This window comes from Oncorhynchus mykiss, chromosome 23 (genome assembly GCF_057628025.1).
Source record: "Oncorhynchus mykiss isolate SJ-2025 chromosome 23, ASM5762802v1, whole genome shotgun sequence".
Lineage (NCBI taxonomy): Eukaryota > Metazoa > Chordata > Actinopteri > Salmoniformes > Salmonidae > Oncorhynchus > Oncorhynchus mykiss.
Window position 1 is genome coordinate 19769635 of NC_143044.1, and position 18977 is coordinate 19788611.

At 40.2% G+C, this 18977-nt stretch overlaps 1 protein-coding gene across 2 annotated transcripts in view; it reads right to left on the minus strand.

Annotated features, from left to right (window-relative positions):
- The window catches only part of LOC110502554 (pro-neuregulin-3, membrane-bound isoform), a 516109-nt gene that overhangs the window by 113090 nt on the left and 384042 nt on the right, over positions 1-18977 (minus strand). For both annotated transcript variants that reach the window (XM_021580674.3, XM_021580673.3), the window contains exon 3: positions 8397-8470. In XM_021580674.3, the coding sequence (XP_021436349.3) occupies positions 8397-8470 (74 nt within the window). The remainder of the gene's footprint in view (positions 1-8396; positions 8471-18977) is intronic.

Genomic DNA, 18977 nt, shown 5'->3' on the forward strand with positions numbered 1-18977 from the left:
GGGGCTCTGTTTTTCCCATAATTTACTCCTCTCGTTTATGGTAGTTTTCGCCTGCCTCACTAACGAAGCCTTTTGCCTATTCCTGCCTGTACTTTAGCCTATCGGATGTCATGTTATCAACCTGCTGCCTGATCTCCCGGATGACGTTACTAGCCTTTTCCCTGCCTGTACTGTTGCCTTTTTGGACCCCCTGTGTATGAACGTCTGCCTGCCCCTGGATCCAGCTACCTGCCTCCTCCTGTGGTCCTTTACAATAAACTCCTGCTGCGCACCCTGCGCTTGAAACCAGCTCTCTGTCTCCCATCATGTTCATTACACTATTGATGATTTAAGAAAGTCGCAAAAAAAGCTTGAGCTCTGTTCCTTGCCTCAGGCTGCACAGCTGTTCTCTCATCAAGTGATCATATTTTCACCCATCTGACTACTCTCAATTTAATATTGTCTTCATTAATATGTGACCCGTTTCAGGAAACTAGGCGTATGTCACGGATCACTACTTCACACAAGAGCCATTTGAACTTCATATTTTTTTATTAAAATGCATTTTTTTTTGGCAGAAATGTCTTCAAAAAACATGTGAACTTTCATGTGCCTTAATAACAAACGTGTATGCCATCTGTAAATACGAATACATTGATACATTACGAGCCTAATTGGTTTAGCCACAGAAAAAGTCCCCAACCTTACCCCTAGCCATGATTAGCTGAGACAATGAGTGGCATGGACATGCCGAGAGATGAGTTTGGATTGGTCTGCCATATAGCATGCTTCTGTCTGTTTGAGCTGGTTAGTATATGTACTGTATATCCTGTCTAACGCGGCTTTTTAAAAATATATATTGCTTAGTAGAACTGCATAAGTGTTGTGCTCCACTTTCTGCAGGACAGGGTTTTGAAATCAGGCCCCTTTTTATGTCAACTTTGGTCAATGACGTGACCAAAGTAAACTACCTGTTGCTCAGGCCCTGAAGCCAGGATATGCATATAACTGGTACCATTGGAAAGAAAACACTTTGAAGTTTGTAGAAATGTTAAAATAATGTTGGAGAATATACACGTGACCATATTTTAGCGCCCCAAAAATGAGCACTTCCAGGTCAACTGTAATATGAATACCACTGTAAATCACAATTTCTCCGCTTTCCAGCTAAATCAATGACGCGACCTTCATTTTGCCCTTCTCTGCATGATTGAAGAAGGCAATGGCGCTCTGCCTGATTTTTTTTTTAATTGAGGAGGGGGAAGCGAAGGCTACTGAGTAATAGTGAAATTTGGAGATATGTCCAACTTATTACCTCTAAAATTTTAATAAAACACTATAGAGAGCTTATAAAGTGTCATTACATACCTATTTGAAGGTTTGTGTTGAATTTGAATAGGGTTTTTAGGGTGATGCTAAAGAAATCTTCACAAGTATACCGCGGCTGTCGCGGCTTTTGAGAGTCATGATGGCTTGCAGCGATAACACAGAAAATGTATACATTCAGATGTACAATTGACTAGGTATCCCCCTTTCCCTGTCCCTTGGTGGAAGGCACTACCCCTGGTAGAAAGAAGCTGTATGGCAAGCAATGTGTTGAGTAATGCATGCCATACGTGACATCGTTATACATCACAATGTATTGTACAGGGTCAGAGGGGTCAGTTTGTTAAACTTTTCTTGAATACTATTGGTCTGTTACCATGTCAATCAACGCTTGAATAGAAATGTAGTTTACACCCAACACAGTTGCTACAGTCCAATTAGTTTTCATTGCAGCCTCGTTTAAATGCCTGTACGGAACAGTGTTAGCTTCCGTTACATCTTCAAACTAAGGGCAACCATGGTATCCGTGATGTATATGGGTAAGATAGTCTAGCAAGCTACATTTTTAGATATTATACATTTCTAATTTTGACAAAGTTGTTTTCATTTCAAGTTAAAGTGTACTGTTAGCTAGCTAGCTAACGTCAGCTGGCTGGCTCACTCTCTAACATTACGTGTATGATCGTATTATTTGTATCTCAGAGCCATTTGCTTGGTTAGTTTTAGCCTACTGTTAGATTGCTAATATTGAACCTGGTTGGTTAGCTCCCTGCAGATTCATGCAGGGTAGTAAAGTCATGAGTTGGGATTATGGTTAATTGTTTAGCTAGCGAGCTACATGTCTTAACAAAAGACTCCACTATGCAAGTATGCATTTCAATAGAATGTCACAACAACAACTGTTGACAGACGTAGCTGGTAAATTCGCTTTGGCTATCTACTCCAATTTCAGACCAAGGGTAATATTTTTTATTTTTTTTATTTTTTTATTTCACCTTTATTTAACCAGGTAGGCAAGTTGAGAACAAGTTCTCATTTACAATTGCGACCTGGCCAAGATAAAGCAAAGCAGTTCGACACATACAACGACACAGAGTTACACATGGAGTAAAACAAACATACAGTCAATAATACAGTATAAACAAGTCTATATACGATGTGAGCAAATGAGGTGAGATAAGGGTGAGATAGAGGTGAGATAAATACAATATAGCAAGTAAAACACTGGAATGGTAGATTTGCAATGGGAGAATGTGCAAAGTAGAAATAAAAATAATGGGGTGCAAAGGAGCAAAATAAATAAATAAATAAAATACAGTAGGGAAAGAGGTAGTTGTTTGGGCTAAATTATAGGTGGGCTATGTACAGGTGCAGTAATCTGTGAGCTGCTCTGACAGTTGGTGCTTAAAGCTAGTGAGGGAGATAAGTGTTTCCAGTTTCAGAGATTTTTGTAGTTCGTTCCAGTCATTGGCAGCAGAGAACTGGAAGGAGAGGCGGCCAAAATATAGTCTAGCTAGCTACATTTTCAGATATTACACATTTCTAATTTTGACATAAAGTCTTTTAATTTCAAGTTAAAGTGTATCGTTAGCTAGCTAGCATTTGCTGGCTGGCACGCTAGCTAACTTTACATGTGTGATCTTATTATTCGTACCTCAGAGCCATTTGCTTGGTAAGTTATAGCCTAATTTTAGCTAGCTAACATTGATTCTGGTTGGTTGGCTACCTGAAGATTCATGCAGGGTAGTAACGTCATGAGTAGAGATTATGGTTCATTGTTTAGCTAGCTAGCTAGCTAACATTAGCTGGCTGGCACGCTAGCTAACGTTAAGTGTATGATCGTATTATTTGTACCTCAGATCCATTTGCTTTGCTTGTTATAGTCTAATGTTAGCTAACTAACATTGAACCTGGTTGGTTAGCTACCTGCAGATAGTAGGGTAGTAATGCCATGAGTTGTGATTATGGTTAATTGTTTAGTAAGCTAACTGTGTGTCTTAACAAATGACCACTATAAAAGTGTCCATTTTAATAGAATGTCCCTGTGACAACTGTTAGCTTGGGTGCTTGATTGCTGTAGTAAGGACAGAATACTCGGATCAACCCTTAAAGAGATTGGTGGAGCTAAAGCTTGTGTGAACGATGGTGTGAACGATGGGTTTGAACGATGTGAATGATGCTGAATGGGTGTAGACAAAGAAGAACTCTCCAGTAGGTACCAAAACATTCAAAGACCATTTTCTCACAAGTGAAGTTACAAGTTTGTCAACTTTCAAAGCATAAATACTTTCCCATTGCTCCTCAATTGCAGTGTATGATATAACTTTTTGTTGCTAGGTGTCTTTGCTTTTATCCAATGTAAAAAACACAATTTCACATTGTGCTACAGAAGACAGAATCAAGGCGGTCGGTCACATATGTCAAATTAGTTTAGATTTAGAATGTCCTATTATCAAATGGGCAGGAACAGTGGCAGGGAATAGCACGAAAAGCTATTTGAGGCCACTTTGCCATCTGTTAGTTTTCCAATCATATGCTGGGTAGGCTACTCCGGTTATTTCACTCAGCATCAACCACTGTTTGATGAGCATGCATCCTCTTGCTGGATGACAGGTGATATTTCGCCCCAAACTCTGTATGCTATGGGCTCTCCAACCGTGTTCCTGCAGACACCCACTGCTTAATTTGGGAAAACAAGTGAAATCTTTTTGGGAACATCGATAGGAACATGTTTTCACAACAAAATATATTTAAACAACTGTTGACAGCCCCTCTCTCTGCACGCTCAAGAAAGGAATGAAGGAGAGAGGGGAGGGCATGGAGATGCACGGTGGTGAGATATTCTGTAGCTAAAGGTAATGTGTCAGCTCATCAATTACGCAAAAAAAAAAAAAATCCCATATTACTAGGCTATTCAAAATCAAATAGAAGGGAGGCTATCTTTGTAAGCCTGAACATCAATGAACCAACAGCATCGGCAAGGCCTATATGTTCTCTCCCAGACTCGACACGAACTTTGGAGCGTAGTTTATGGTAACCAGTCCAGCCAGTATGCATTATAATACAGTACACACTCAAAGGTGATTACTAAAATTTGTAACATTTTGGAGTATAGGCTAAACCAATTATGTACCAAAGAGATCTTAATTGCGCTGTGATTGGCTCAGTGTTCTATCACTCATGGGGACACTACGTCACCGCCAAATGTAAGGGTAGAGCTTGAAAATTCAAGCTCCGTGGGTGCTGCCATAGAGTTACATTAGAAGTGCCCATCTAACATGCTGACCAGACCGGACACGTCGCGTAAGCGAGCGTCGCAAATTAAATGTAGAAATCCATGTTATTCAATTATTGCACCCACAAAGCTCACGCGCGCCAACGAGCGTCAGCGACACCAAGGGCTAAAATAGAACTCATTCCTAATTCTGACGCAGATCGCGCTGAAAGACCTGCCTCTCCCATCTCCTCATTGGTTTATAGAAACAGGTACCCATGTGCCATCTCCTCATTTGTTATACCCACGTGGGTGACTGAAAGACGAACTGTTTTGCCGGTAGTTGTGGTAATGCAATGAAAGTTTAGATGCGATTACCATATAAATTATACAATTAAAAAACTTGGATGGAGGAGAGATGACTAGAAATGATTCGGTTGGCCGTTTTATGTGTGGATTAATTGTCGGAGTAGAGGTCCTTGTGCATTTCAGGTAAAATAACAACTCAATGTTTATATCCCAGGACAAATTAGCTAGCAACAGCAAGCTAGATAAATAGGACAAATTAACGTTAGCTAGCAAGTGCAAGCTAGATAGCTAAATCACCATACATGTTTAATGATTTTTGACCTGTCCCCAAATTAATGTCATTGGTTCAGAGTTTGTTTTGATATTTTAACCTACGTGTCGTGATCGCCTTTGGTGTGGGGGGCGCAAAATACATTTATGCACGATAGCGCACGATAGCGCACGATGGTGCACGCGCGCAGCCGGTTTGGGTTCCGTGTTAGAAAGCTCAAGGTCATTGGCCACAGATAAAATTACATCAAATCACATTATCTCTACAATAGCTTTGATTGGACTGATCATGTCAACATCATACTTTCAAAATATTAGCTAGCAGATATCATCATGAAAAAAGTCAACAATGTAATGTACTGGCAGATGCTTTTTAATACATGTTAAATGAAGAGAAATAATGAAGAGAAATTATATATAAAACATATCAGTGCTCATCGACCATTGAACATAAACATTACACAAGTTGGAAATAGAAAATTCAACAAATAGTGGTTCGGAAGGAATTAGTGGTTGACTGCAAGCCTTGCAAAGCAATCACAAGCCTGCTATTCAGTGGGCCGGGTGTGTGGTTCCAAGTCTGGGATTAAGGGTCTCTTTTCCAAGCTTGAATGGATAAACATTCAACATTGGCCATGCTGTCAATCCAGCATGACTTCTGCCACGCCAAAACAACTGGAAACTCAGAACTGGGAAATCTGACTTCAGTGGGTTCAAGACAGCTGAGAACTCTGAAAGAAACAAGCTCTGACTGAGAAAATATGTTTTGAATGGTCATCCAACTCGGAATTGCAAGTCTGGAAATCGGGCCTCTTTCTAGAGCTCCGACCTGAAGATCACTGACAAATATTGTAATTGCTTTCATTGTCTGCTTATAGGCCCCCATTATTTAACCTACGGTTCTGACTTGGTGTACATTGAGAATATTGTAAGAAAGGCCCATTTTCTGAATTCTGTTGCTGTACATTTCAAACGGTGTTGAACAAATAGTTATATTGAGTATGTCAGTCCTAGCTCGCTTATTAATGTCTTAATCAAAATTACAGATGGCCTCTTATCAGCTCGACGTCCCCTTATGCCATAGTTTGTACATCGCAATTGTTTTTAGAACCCACATTTGTTTACGCAAGTCAGCCATGATTTTTTTATAGGCTGTAAATTAGGCTGAATGAACTGTCTTGCTGCCAGACAAGGCTCCACTGATAACTAGGTGTGTTAGTGCTTATGGTGTTGGGACAGCTTTATATAGGCACATTGTTTGTCAGCGTTATAGAGCATTAAATGTATTGTTTATGGTTGAGTTGTGGCATTTTGTATTTATTTTACTAGGCAACTCAGTTAAGAAAAATTATTATTTTCAATGATGGCCTAGGAACAGTGGGTTAACTGCCTTGTTCAGGGTCAGAACAACAGATTTTTACCTTGTCAGCTCAGGGATTTGATCTTACAACCTTTACGGTTACTAGTCCAACGCTCTAACCCCTAGGCTACCTGCCGCTTTGCTGGCATGCATATAAAAAAAATATGGGGGGGAGTTTGCACCAACAATATTGACATGCTAAAATCGCCACTGAATGGCACAATCATTATTTGAATTCAGGTTCTTGTTTTTTTGGCTTGGGCTCATATATAGGCCTATGCATATGCATATGCTCTAATATGCCAATGGGGGTTTTGAATTAATCATCACCTTAGAAAGTGCTGTCCATTTCATTGTTAGGCTTTAAAACAACATCCATAATGAGAATGTTTTTCAATCAGGTTCAACCTTTTGTTGAATTTCTTTCTTCAAATTGATCAAGCACATTGAGGTGAGTTTAAAAGCATGAAACTGTTTGATGTGATTTTCAAATGTATTTGCATTGATGTCAGAGTGGTTAGAGGGACAATAGAGCCATGAGTACCAGGCCATTAGTGACATGATCATCGGTAGTGAGTTGTGTACAACCAAAGCATGTCCAAAGTGCATAAAAGCAGATTACCGTGCCTTAACGGTCACGTGGAATTTTACTGCGGTCATGACCTGTGACCTCCAGTGTGGCGGAAATACGGTCACCATAACAGCCCTACTCATGACTGCCGGTGTGGTGGTAATATTGTCACCACAACAGCCCTACTCTAGCAAACATACACAAATTAAAGAAACAACTCTGTTCCTTTCAAACTGTTTTTTAAAACTTTTATTTTATCCCACTGTACAGTACACACACCCACATATTGTGCACTCACCAATGAAAGGAGATAGACAGCTATTGAGAATAAATGTCATATTTTTCAAGGACCTTTTTCCTGTGCCTCTGTTATATTCCAGAGGGCATTTTATCACTTTATCATGAAGGCAGGACATATCTGCTTTGATAGGACTGTACTAGCTTAACTATTATGTTCTGTTGGGGGGAGTTTCAACCTGGTCTCAGAGCATTTCGTATTATTCTGAATGTAAATCCGTCACACTCCATTTAGAATGATAGATTACGTTTTGCATGGTATGTATTAATTTGTGGATGTCCATCCCCCATTCCATATTATATGTTATGTTACAAATTGGCAAAACATACAATATGTTACGAATTTGCAAAAAGTTGTATATTTTACGAATTCTAGCTAGGTGGCTAACGTTAGCTAGCTGGCTAACATTAGCGAGGTTTTAGGGTTATGGGTTAGGGTTACATAGGATTAAGGTTAGGGTTAGGGTTAGCTACAATGGTTAGGGTTAGGGGAAGAGTTAGCTAACATGCAAAGTAGTTGCAAAGTAGCTAAAAGTAGTAAGTAGTTGAGAAGTTGATATTTTGCTAAAATGCTCAAATTGTCTATGATAAGATTGAAATCCGCATCCTTTGGTTTGCTAGACATTTGCATTATATGTTCCCCATCACCCCAACCAACCACCCTACTTTCATTTTTGCCTTATGTAACAATCTGTCTTATGTAACCATACCAAACATAACACAATGTACATTTTACATTGTTAAGTCTAGTCTATAAAACCAGGCTGGGAGTTTAGGTGTGATGAATAGAGAGAGTTAGAGACAGATTGATTTCTTCAGAAACTGGCATTGAGATAGTAAGTGTTTCTATTGCAACACGGTAATCAAACTGAGAAAGATTACTGATTTGAACCTTCCCCCTTTACAGCCTATGCACTTTTGATACTTGTGAAGAGACAATGCCCTTTAAAGTTCATGTTTATCGTATCTAATATGAATGTAGACCTGAAACCATGAAAACAAATAAGTGCAATGACTATTTCCGGAGTTTGTGTTTAGTTCTCATTAGATGATTAAGGAAAGGTTCTTACTCGGATCAGATAAGATGGAGTCGGTCTTCGGCAGGAACTGGTCGCAGCGTATACCTTGGTAGCCTTCTTTACACCTGTAAATAAAAATACATGTCAGTCAACACATTGTGAACTTGGGGTGAAGCAGGGTTTGAGAAATTTGGTTAAAGGTTATAGTAGATTGCTGACAAGTGAATGTGCTGTTTCACGTATCGTTCAAGCTCAACTCTATTATATCCGTGTCAGACGGCCAGGAGCATTAAAAAAATGCATTGAATCCATCTTCCTTTTCTATTTGCTCACTCTTTCCCTCTTGCCCCTTCCACTTCTCAGAAGCTCTCAGCCCTAATCCCAGTGTCAGGCAGTAACTTACTATAGAAACATGTTCTCAGGACCAACCTCTGAAGCACACACAGATTGCATATAATGCATGACCTTTCCACACGGAGCATAAAAACTGCATATACACTAAGGGGCTTACACCAGGTCTAGGTTTGACATATCCAAGCTCGAGCAATCCTCTAAAGGTTCACAGCTTGTTTAAACTCAGCAACTCAATTTTTTTGGGTGCTAAAGCTTCATTTTCAGTCATTAGGCAGACATGCTATTTCACACATAGTCATGCATTAAACCTATGCATTGATAAATATGAGCTTTGCTGGAAAATGTGCCCACACCAAGACTGAGTAAAGCACGATTCATGAACATTTCTATAAAGCTATGAAAATTAAGTCAGGGTTGTGGCCCGATCACATATCATATATTATATGAGTCACATTTGTTCAGCATTAGACATTTCCCAATGTCCAGGAGCCAAAAGGAGGAGGTTCATTTTCTGAAGCCTCATACTGATGGAGACTATCCCCAATCAGAAAGTACAGTCCTACCAGGATCAGAGAACATAATATGAAACTTGCAAACGGGTGACTTGTAACAAAAATGTATTTTTCATTCTCTGGAATCTCTTGGTCAATCAGCAGTTCCCCTGACAGCCATTAGGACCAATTGTGCAAGCGAGAGGGAGCAAGACGCTGTGATTAAACAGCCTAAAAAACAGGGGGTGGTAAAGAGGAGAGAGACAGAGAGATTAGAGCTTAATTCACATGCATGTGCACACGCACGCACGCACACACACACACACCACGGTGCACACGACTTCGACAGATTTAACATGTTATCATTCAGAAAATTGTGTCCACTCTGATTCCTTGAGAGAGGTGCAACACAATAAAACAGCAGGGTGTTTCAAATGGGCCCAGCAGGTTGCTTAGCAAGCAGGTGTATCTACGTAATTATTATTTCTCTCTATCTTTTCTAATGTCTGTCTGTTTTGGACCCAAGACCAAACAATGTAAATGTTTTCTCTGGTGAATGCATGAGAATGATATAAGAATCGGTATCCTTTGAATGTATATTTGTGTATGGTCATTGTATTTATTTGTATAATGGGAAATGTATGTGCATATATTTTTGTGGATTATGTAAATGTATTTTTCCTTGGCCATAATTACATTTTCGGTCCCACTATTCTCATGACAGGCCCGTCTCCTGCCTGTATCTCTGTCAAGTTGCCATACTCTCTCCCACTCCCACTTGGCACAGTTTCCTGCCACTGCGTTTCTCGCCTGAAAACCTGCACCAGAATATTCATTAGGCTCTGGGACAAGTAAATGGAAATGTGAATGTTTCTCTGAAGGAGGCAGAAGGTATTGAGAGCAGCTCTGGTTTTAATTAGTGTCACAGTCATTAATTAGCAGGAACAAATAGGGGAGGGGGTTTGTAGAACGAGTTGTAGATATCACTAACCAATGGAGCCTGATGCACAAAGCTCAGTAGACAGGAAATAAATATAAATATAAAGCCTCAAGCTGTCAGGTTTAGCCGAAGATGTGGAGAACACACACATCACAACATATGCAGGGCATCAACAGACTCAAGGAGCACCGCAAGTCACACTGAAATGGAAAAGTTCAGATGTTGACATATGGAAAACAATTCTGTGCAGCATGAAACAATATACTCCAGTCTACTGTACTATCATACAGTATTGTATTACAGTGTATAATTTCTTGTTGTTCAGATCTTTTCATGACTTCAAAATGGTATGACAATATTGCGTTTTATCATAGCATAGCCTAGAATTATGATTTAGCCTATTAAAGCACTAAAGAACATTCATTGGATTGGTAGTGTACTTGTATTCAATTTTCATTACGAAATGGTGGACACTGGGAAATGTCAGTTTAGTGCCTTAAGTTTGATCTGGTGAAAAGAACATTTAGCCTGGTTAGCATCTGAGCGCTTTGTGCTGCTCTAGACAGTGGGCCTTTAATTAGGCTGAGGTGGTATAATCCCAGGGGGCTGAGAGGTGTTAGCTTTGAACACTGACTAAAGGAGATAATCTTGTTACACAGAGGTAGCTAGCTACACATAGTAACAGATACAAGTTAGGAAGATCTGCTCCTAGCTGTCAGATTCAATCTTACACTATAGCCCCCAAGTATACATGCCATATTTCCAAAACTGAAGCATCTGGAGGAGAGAACGCCTAGTGTATGAGTGTGTGTGAGACAGATAGAGAGAATGTACATGCGTGCAAGAGAGAGCGAGCAGCAAATCACTTTCTGGCTACTCGTGTACTTTATGCTGTGTATTTTGGTCAATAATACTTCCTCTTTATTGTTTAAGTGCTATTCTGGGTTTGTGTGCCTTTAAAAGACAGTAGACATTCATCTTGCCACATGATTTAACATCAGATGTTAAAAATCTCAGTGCCAAGCAACACAAAATAGATTATGGATTTAAACCATTTCCACTCATGTTACCGTCTGGACATTTTGTCTGCAGTCGGATGTGCAGCAACTGCCCTGAGTCAAGCGTGAAGGTCTATATAAAGACAGGGCACCACAATACATTTCTACAATGTTGACAGGACTTTTCAATGATTGTGTAACCTATCAGATTGCAGGCCAATTTTTGAGCATAACATTTCATTTTGGGCAAAGTGAGCAATGGATATACAGTATATTGTCTTGACTCTGTCCTCTTAGCCGCTTCACTTCACAAAACCTTATACTGCATGACCAAGTGGGCTTAACCCAATGCAAGGGTAGCAATAAATGTTAGCCACAAGACTAGTGTTCATTCCCCCTGTCCTCTCAGGTTAGGACACCTACTGGAACAGTTGGTGCCGAAGAAGCACTCTCAGAGAGTCATTTTCTCAAGAGCGGACGAGCCATCATGCTCAACGGGGAAGCTTGACACCTACACAGGGATGACAAGAGTGAGGACAATGACCCCAGCATGAAAGCTGAAGGTCCCACACCTAGCATTGAGGAAGAAAAAGTGGCACACAAAGATTAAAAATTCTACATTCCTATCAGAGACGTTTGCCTTTCCAATAGTGAGCGGAGACATTTAACGTTCTATAGATGGCTTGCAGTTGCATCACAAATCACCTAGCAACCGCACCAGGCGCCATGTTAGAATACCAGAGACTACTGTCTAGTGGAAGTCAGCATACCAGCAGAATACCACCCTGCATACCACTGCTGGCTTGCTTCTGAAGCTAAGCAGGGTTGTTCCTGGTCAGTTCCTGGGTGGGAGACCAGATGCTGCTGGAAGTGGTGTTGGTGGGCCAGTAGGGGGCACTCTTTCCTCTGGTCTTAAAAAATATCCCACTGCCCTGTGTAGGGTGTCGTCTTTCAGATGGGATGTTAAACGGGTGTCCTGACTCTCTGAGGTCATTAAAGATCCCATGGCACTTATCGTAGGGGTGTTAACCCCAGTGTCCTGGCTAAATTCCCAATAATGCCCTCAAACCATAACAGTCACCTAATAATCCCCAGTTTACAATTAGCTCATTCATCCCCCTCCTCTCCCCTGTAACTAATCCCCAGGTCGTTGCTGCAAACGAGAACGTGTTCTCAGTCAACTTACCTGGTAAAATAATGGATAAATAAAAAAGTCCTCCAATCGTCCACATGGCTGGCTGTGTTCTGCTTCCACGCAGTGTTTACTTACCTATTCAAGTAAGTAAACATATTTTGAAAATGATCAAAAACAATGTATTATTAGCTAGCTAGCAAACAGCCACGGAAGAGGGTGAAAGGATTAGCTAGCAGTTCCAGCTGTCCGAGAAGGGAGAGTAGGCTCCTCTGGATAGGGTAGGTACCTTTGTGGGAGGACAGTTCCAGCCCCTAGCGAGAAAAACTATGAGGACAGAGAAATATTGCAAAATAATACTTAGTGCTGTCTAATTTTAGTATAATGCAGCCTGTTTCTTTGTGATATTTTCTGTCCTCAGATACAGAGCATTGAAACCTTGAATGCAGATAAAAAGGTCCCAATGAATGTCCCAAGAGGGCACAACCTTGTGTCCAACCTACACACAACCTTGTGTACCATGTATTATATGTGTACCTATGTTAGCAAAGTTTGTAAACAAAAATACAGTTTAAAAGTCACACACAAGGGGGCCTCCCTGGTGGCGCAGTGGTTAAGGGCCAGCTGTGCCATCAGAGACTCCCAGGCTCTGTCGTAACCGGCCGTGACTGGGAGTAGTAGCGTAGTCCGGGTTAGGGAGGGCTTGGCCGGTAGGGATATCCTTGTCTCATCGTGCACCAGTGACTCCTGTGGCAGGCCGGGCGCAGTGCGCGCTAACCAAGGTTGCACGGTGTTTCCTCTGACACATTGGTGCAGCTGGATTGGATGCTGGCTTCTAGGTTGGATGCTGGCTTCCGGGTTGGATGCACGCTGTGTTAAGAAGCAATGCGGCTTGGTTGGGTTGTGTATCGGAGGACTCATGACCTTCAACCTTCGTCTCTCCCAAGCTCGTACGGCAGTTGTAGCGATGAGACAAGATGATAGCTACTAAAACAATTGGATACCACAAAAAAGGGGTAAAATATATTTTTTAAAAATGTAATTAAAAAGTCACATGAAGAGTTTGGAGGCTGAGCTGTAGTCGATGAACAGCATTCTCACATAGGTCCAGATTCTCACATAGCTCTTGTCCAGATGGGTTAGGACAGTGTGCAGTGTGGTTGAGATTGCATCGTCTATGAGGGGAAGGGAATCTGTCTCAAATTTTTCTGCGTTTCTGTGTTGTATTCTCAAATGAACATGTGCTTTTTGTTCAGTCATAAGCGCTCCAATTAGTTTAATTTGATTGTCACTCTTTTTTAGGATATCAGCCATGTGAACCAATTTTGCTGCTGATAATGGAATGCAACGCCATTGCAGCCATAGGCCTACAGCAATGGTTCAAAACTCCAGTCCTCGAGTAGTCCAAAAGCACGCATTTGTGTTGTAGCCCCGGACAAAAATACCTGATTCAACTCATTGAGGGCCTGATGATTGGTTGACAAAATTAATCAGTTGTGCTTGTCCGGGGTTACAATAAAATTGGGTACTGTTATTTGTACCCGAGGACCAGAGTTGGGAACCGCTGGCCTACAGTATGATGGCATTAGCCTTATGGGCATTTGCAATGCACCCCTTGACATTGTGCATCTGAAGCAGAGAATAGCTTAATTCACACAAGGTTTACATATTGTTCAGCTGTATGTTCTCATTAAAAAAAATATACCATTAGACAATGTACAGTGCATTCAAAAAGCATTCAGACCCCTTCCCTTTTTCCAGATATTGTTACGTTATAGCCTAATTCTAAAATTAATTAAATAAATTGTTTTCCTCATCAATCTACACACAATACCCCATAATGTCAAAGTGAAGACAGGATTTAAAAAAAATATGTACAAAATAAAAATCTGAAATACTTTATTTACATAAGTATTCAGACCCTTTGCTATTTACACTCAAAATTGAGCTCAAGTGCATCATGTTTCCATTGATCATCCTTGTGATGTTTCTACAACTTGATTGGAGTCCACCTGTGGTAAATTCAATTGATTGGACAGTTGACAGTATATGACAGAGCAAAAACCAAGCCATGAGGTCGAAGGAATTGTCCGTAGAGCTCCAAGACAGGATTGTGTCTAGGCCCAGATCTGCGGAAGGGAACCAAAATATTTATGCAGCATTGATGATCCCCAAGAACACAGTGGCCTCTAACATTATTAAATGGAACAAGGTTGAAACAAGATTCTCTTATCTGATGAAACCAAGATTGAACTCTTTGGCCTGAATGCGAATCATCCCGTCTGGAGGAAACCTGGCACCATACCTTCAGCGGCAGGGACTGGCAGACTATTCAGGATTGAGGGAAGATGAATGGAGCAAAGTACGGAGAGATCCTTTGACAAAAACCTGCTCCAGAGCACTCAGGACCTCAAACTGGTGCAAAGGTTCACCTTCAAACAGGACAATGACCCTAAGCACACAGATAAGACAACGCAGGAGTGGTTCCAGGAGTAGTCTCTGAATGTCCTTGACTGGCCTAGCCAGAGCCCGGACTAGAACCTGATCGAACATCTCTGAGAGACCTGAAAATAGCTATGCAGCAGCCATCCCCATCCAACCTGACATTGAGAAGATCTGCAGAGAAAAACGGCTGTAATCGTTCCAAGCTTGTAGCATCACACCCAAGAAGACGTGAGGCTGTATTCACTGCCAAAGGTGCTTCAGGAAAGAACTGAGTAACGGGTCTGAATAGTTATGTCAAATGTACAATGTGAAGTTTCAGTTTAGATTTTTTATGAATTTACAAAAATGTCTAAAAACAAGTTTTTGATTTGTCATTTTGGTGTATTGTGTGTAGATTGATGAGGAAAATAAACAATGTAATACTTTTTAGAATAAGGCTGTAACATAACTAGATGTGGAAAAATGCACTGTTTATGGGGCTAATCATCATACAAGATTTTGTACATGCCTTTTTTAAATGCTGACATTAAATTGTTTAGTGCAAATCCAACCGTTGTAATCTAGGTGGTGAAATGTATGGAAGCAGGAGTTGATGAGATCCTTAGCTTAAAACATACACACACCTCCTCCTATCAAGTTAAATGCCAGATACTTTCCTCCCAGATTGTCTGAGTGGCACTTGGAGGTGCCATTGTGATAAGACTACCACAACAATGACATTGTCTATGCTAAATGTTTTTACATTTTAAAATAAATAAAGATTAGTTAGGCGATAAGAAATACATATTATTCAATGGGGGCAAGGCAAAGCAGAGATGACACACAAAAATACTTTTCATTTCATATAACAATATAGCCTACTATGAAAGTACAGTATGTTTACAATATCATAAATAGTATTTTACATGTTGTTCCAAATTACATTTTATATATTCATATGGTTGAAGGGGGCACTTTTGTCATGGTGACAAGATGAAGGTACTCTCTACTTCAATGGCACAACAGAATCAGATTGGCCAAAACACAGCATACTGACAACCATCTTGAGGGATGTCTCTTTCATACTGTATCTGGAAAGGGACAAAGTAGTAGAAGTAAAAACGGATGGTGCTGCAGCATTGTTCATCTTTACAATGGCAATCCAGTCGACATGGGCGTCTTCATAGAGTTCAGCTGGTGAACCTACAGTACATAAACAAAATGAAAAGCACCCCTGATGTTAGAATATCACTTCTTCTCGTCACCTATACCACCAGGGCACTGTAATTGTTTGGTTGTGTTTAATTCATTCAGGTGTTTTAGTGCTATACAAAGATGAAATATATTGTTGGGCTGGAACAACCAATAGTCAACACAGGAGGTTGTCCTATCCCATTGAGGCCTTTGTCCTATGATGTAAAGTTCATACATTTTCACTTCTATTATGAATAAAATTCTCAGTAACACTTTAATTGACACCCAACGTCATAACACATTCTAACACTGTCATGACCATGTGGCAGGGTAGCCTAGTGGTTAGAGCGTTGGACTAGTAACGGGAAGGTTGCAAGTTCAAATCCCTGAGCTGACAAGGTACAAATTTGTCATTCTGCCTCTGAACAGGCAGTTAACCCACTGTTCCTAGGTTGTCATTGAAAATAATGATTTGTTCTTAACTGACTTGCCTAGTTAAATAAAAAGAACAGTTGACATGTTGCATTATTTTGTGGCTGATTAAATCCACAAAAACACAAGGCAAAACATCACATTACACCGTAGCCTACAGTACTTGTTAACAGTATGTTTTTGTTTAAAAACATTTTCTGAACTTGACCATTTGAAATTATCATTGTAATTGAGCATAAATGATGTTACTTTCATTTAATATTTTTACTTATCACTGAATATTTTTTACTTTACTTATCACTGAATAAATGTTGGCTTTGACACTCTTACAGTTTGTAGCCATAAAATAAAATAACACAATATATGTCACAACAGGTGTAAATATACAGGTCATGACAGTGTATTATGACAGACTATGACAAGTTATATCAGCTGTTATGACATATTATGATATGGTTATGACCGTGTCATAACGTGTTATAATGCTTGATATAAAGTAAAGTGTTACCAAGTTCCCAAAAAATTATAATTGGGTCAGTACCACGGGAGTTTTTTGGGACAATAATGTCCTACAACTATATGGACGTCATATTGTAACATTTTTGTCTCCCCTTTTCGTCACTAAAAGGGATCCAGCTTTTCTCAAATTAATGTCATAGTTGAATTTCATAGCATATTAGAAGAACTTAAGCAGCAGGTTAGGATAATTCAAATAGCAGTTTAGGATAATTAGGTTAAGGTTAGGAAAAGGGTTAGCTAAAATGCAAAAAACGTTGACGTTAATTTGACAAAAGCTGGATCCCTTCTAGCCATGAGCCCTTTTCATACATCTAGATTGCATGGTTGTATTCAAGAAAAGGTTGTTTTTAGTGATATGTTGTCAGTGTCAGCAGAGTAGGCCTAGGCTACCATCGACTCTGCTAATGTCTCCAGTCACATAAAGTGTAGTAAAATTGCATGAAATGTTGTCATAAGCCACATTTTCCCATGCAAAGGAAAGAAACATCTCTGATATAGCCTATTTCACTACGCTCTCATTAATAGCCTAAATTATGACTATCCAATCTACTAATCACATTAGGAATAGTAGGCTTACATTAGTCTGTAATGCGATGATAGATGCATGCAATCCTTTGTTATAAAGGTGCAATTTCATGGTGAACAAAATAGCATTCCCAAAAACTTGAAACTCATGTGACACATGCTAATAGCTAGACTCCAAACTATCTAGCTAGCTAATGTTGACTAACTTAGTCTTGTTGTTAACATCTGGTTAGAATAACAGCTAAACTAAACTTGAAATTGACCAGACTTACCAGTGATGAAATGATCGGAGCAGACCCTGTACTGATAGCCGTCTGGGTTCAGGTCTTGATGGGCAAGAAGGTTTCTTAGCTTTTCTGACAGTTCAGGTGTTGTCGAAAGAGTTGATACTTTGGTCTTTCAACATAGCTGCCAGGAGGTGGCAACCCTCTATAGTTGCAGGAAGTCACCAACAAATGCCACTGCTTGAGTTCATTATTAGAAGCTGTATGATTATATCCCATTGTGAGGTTAAAATACCATTAAAGTAGAGATAAATGATTATAAATTCAGCCCTTATCTCTCATTCTCTCTCCCACTCTCCTACCTATTAACACCTTATCAGTAGACCTCTTATATTTGTGCTTAATATCACCCTCCTTCCTAACTTACTTTGATTCGATTTTCCTTTTTTAAAATCTGTTCTATTAATCGAGTCGTTTATGGAAAGAAAAATATATTTGGCGGTGACGTGCAACAAGCTAATAGTCTCTGTCTGAAGTGGTCTAGACCTTATCATGTTTCACCTATGCTGCTCCTAAACATTATCTAGTAGACCATATCTAGTAGACCAGTATAATCCAGTTGTCACAAAGGCGACAGTGGCTATTAAATACTATCCTAGGGAAGAAAAAACTTTCTGAGGGACCTGGATCTACAGAGGAAGCCAGCCTTTTTAAGATTCACTGCTTAGGAACATATTATCTTCCTGGCCACACAGTGGTTCTGAGAAAAACTCAAACTCCATGAAGGCTCCAGCTGTAGTTTACAACTTCCCCAGTGGCAACTAGAAAAATAACCCACCTCCTGAATTTACAAACAAGTGCAGGGGCAGAAGTTACAGGTTGCACTTTTAAGCATACTTCATATCATACCCTCAGCTCAGTCAGAAGAGTTTGATGCTAACCCACTGAGCACACACTGATCAACGTTGTTTCCACGTCATTTCAATGACGGGTTGCAACTTTCACTGGGGATGGGGGGGGGGGGGGGTTCATGAAATGAATTTTTTGTCCCCCCCAGTTTTATTATTACAATGTGATACAAAATGCGTCAATGGTTTGCTTCAGGATCATGCGGACGCCTCAGAGTGGTCAGGTAGGCTGTTTGGAATGTTCCGATGGCTGGATTTAGGACCACTTTGGACACCACAGAGCGAGCTAGCAGGCTATGTGAAGGCAAAGCTTCTGGAAGGCTGGCTGAACCAGCACGGAGAGTTGAGTATAGTTCACTGTGTATGTGTTGCACTCTTTCACTGAGTTGTAAAAGCAAGCAGAGCAGAAACTGGCTACTCTTTAGATGACTGATATAGCTGGGAAAATAACTACTGTTTAGCTGAAATTAGTGTTTATTTGCATTGCTGAG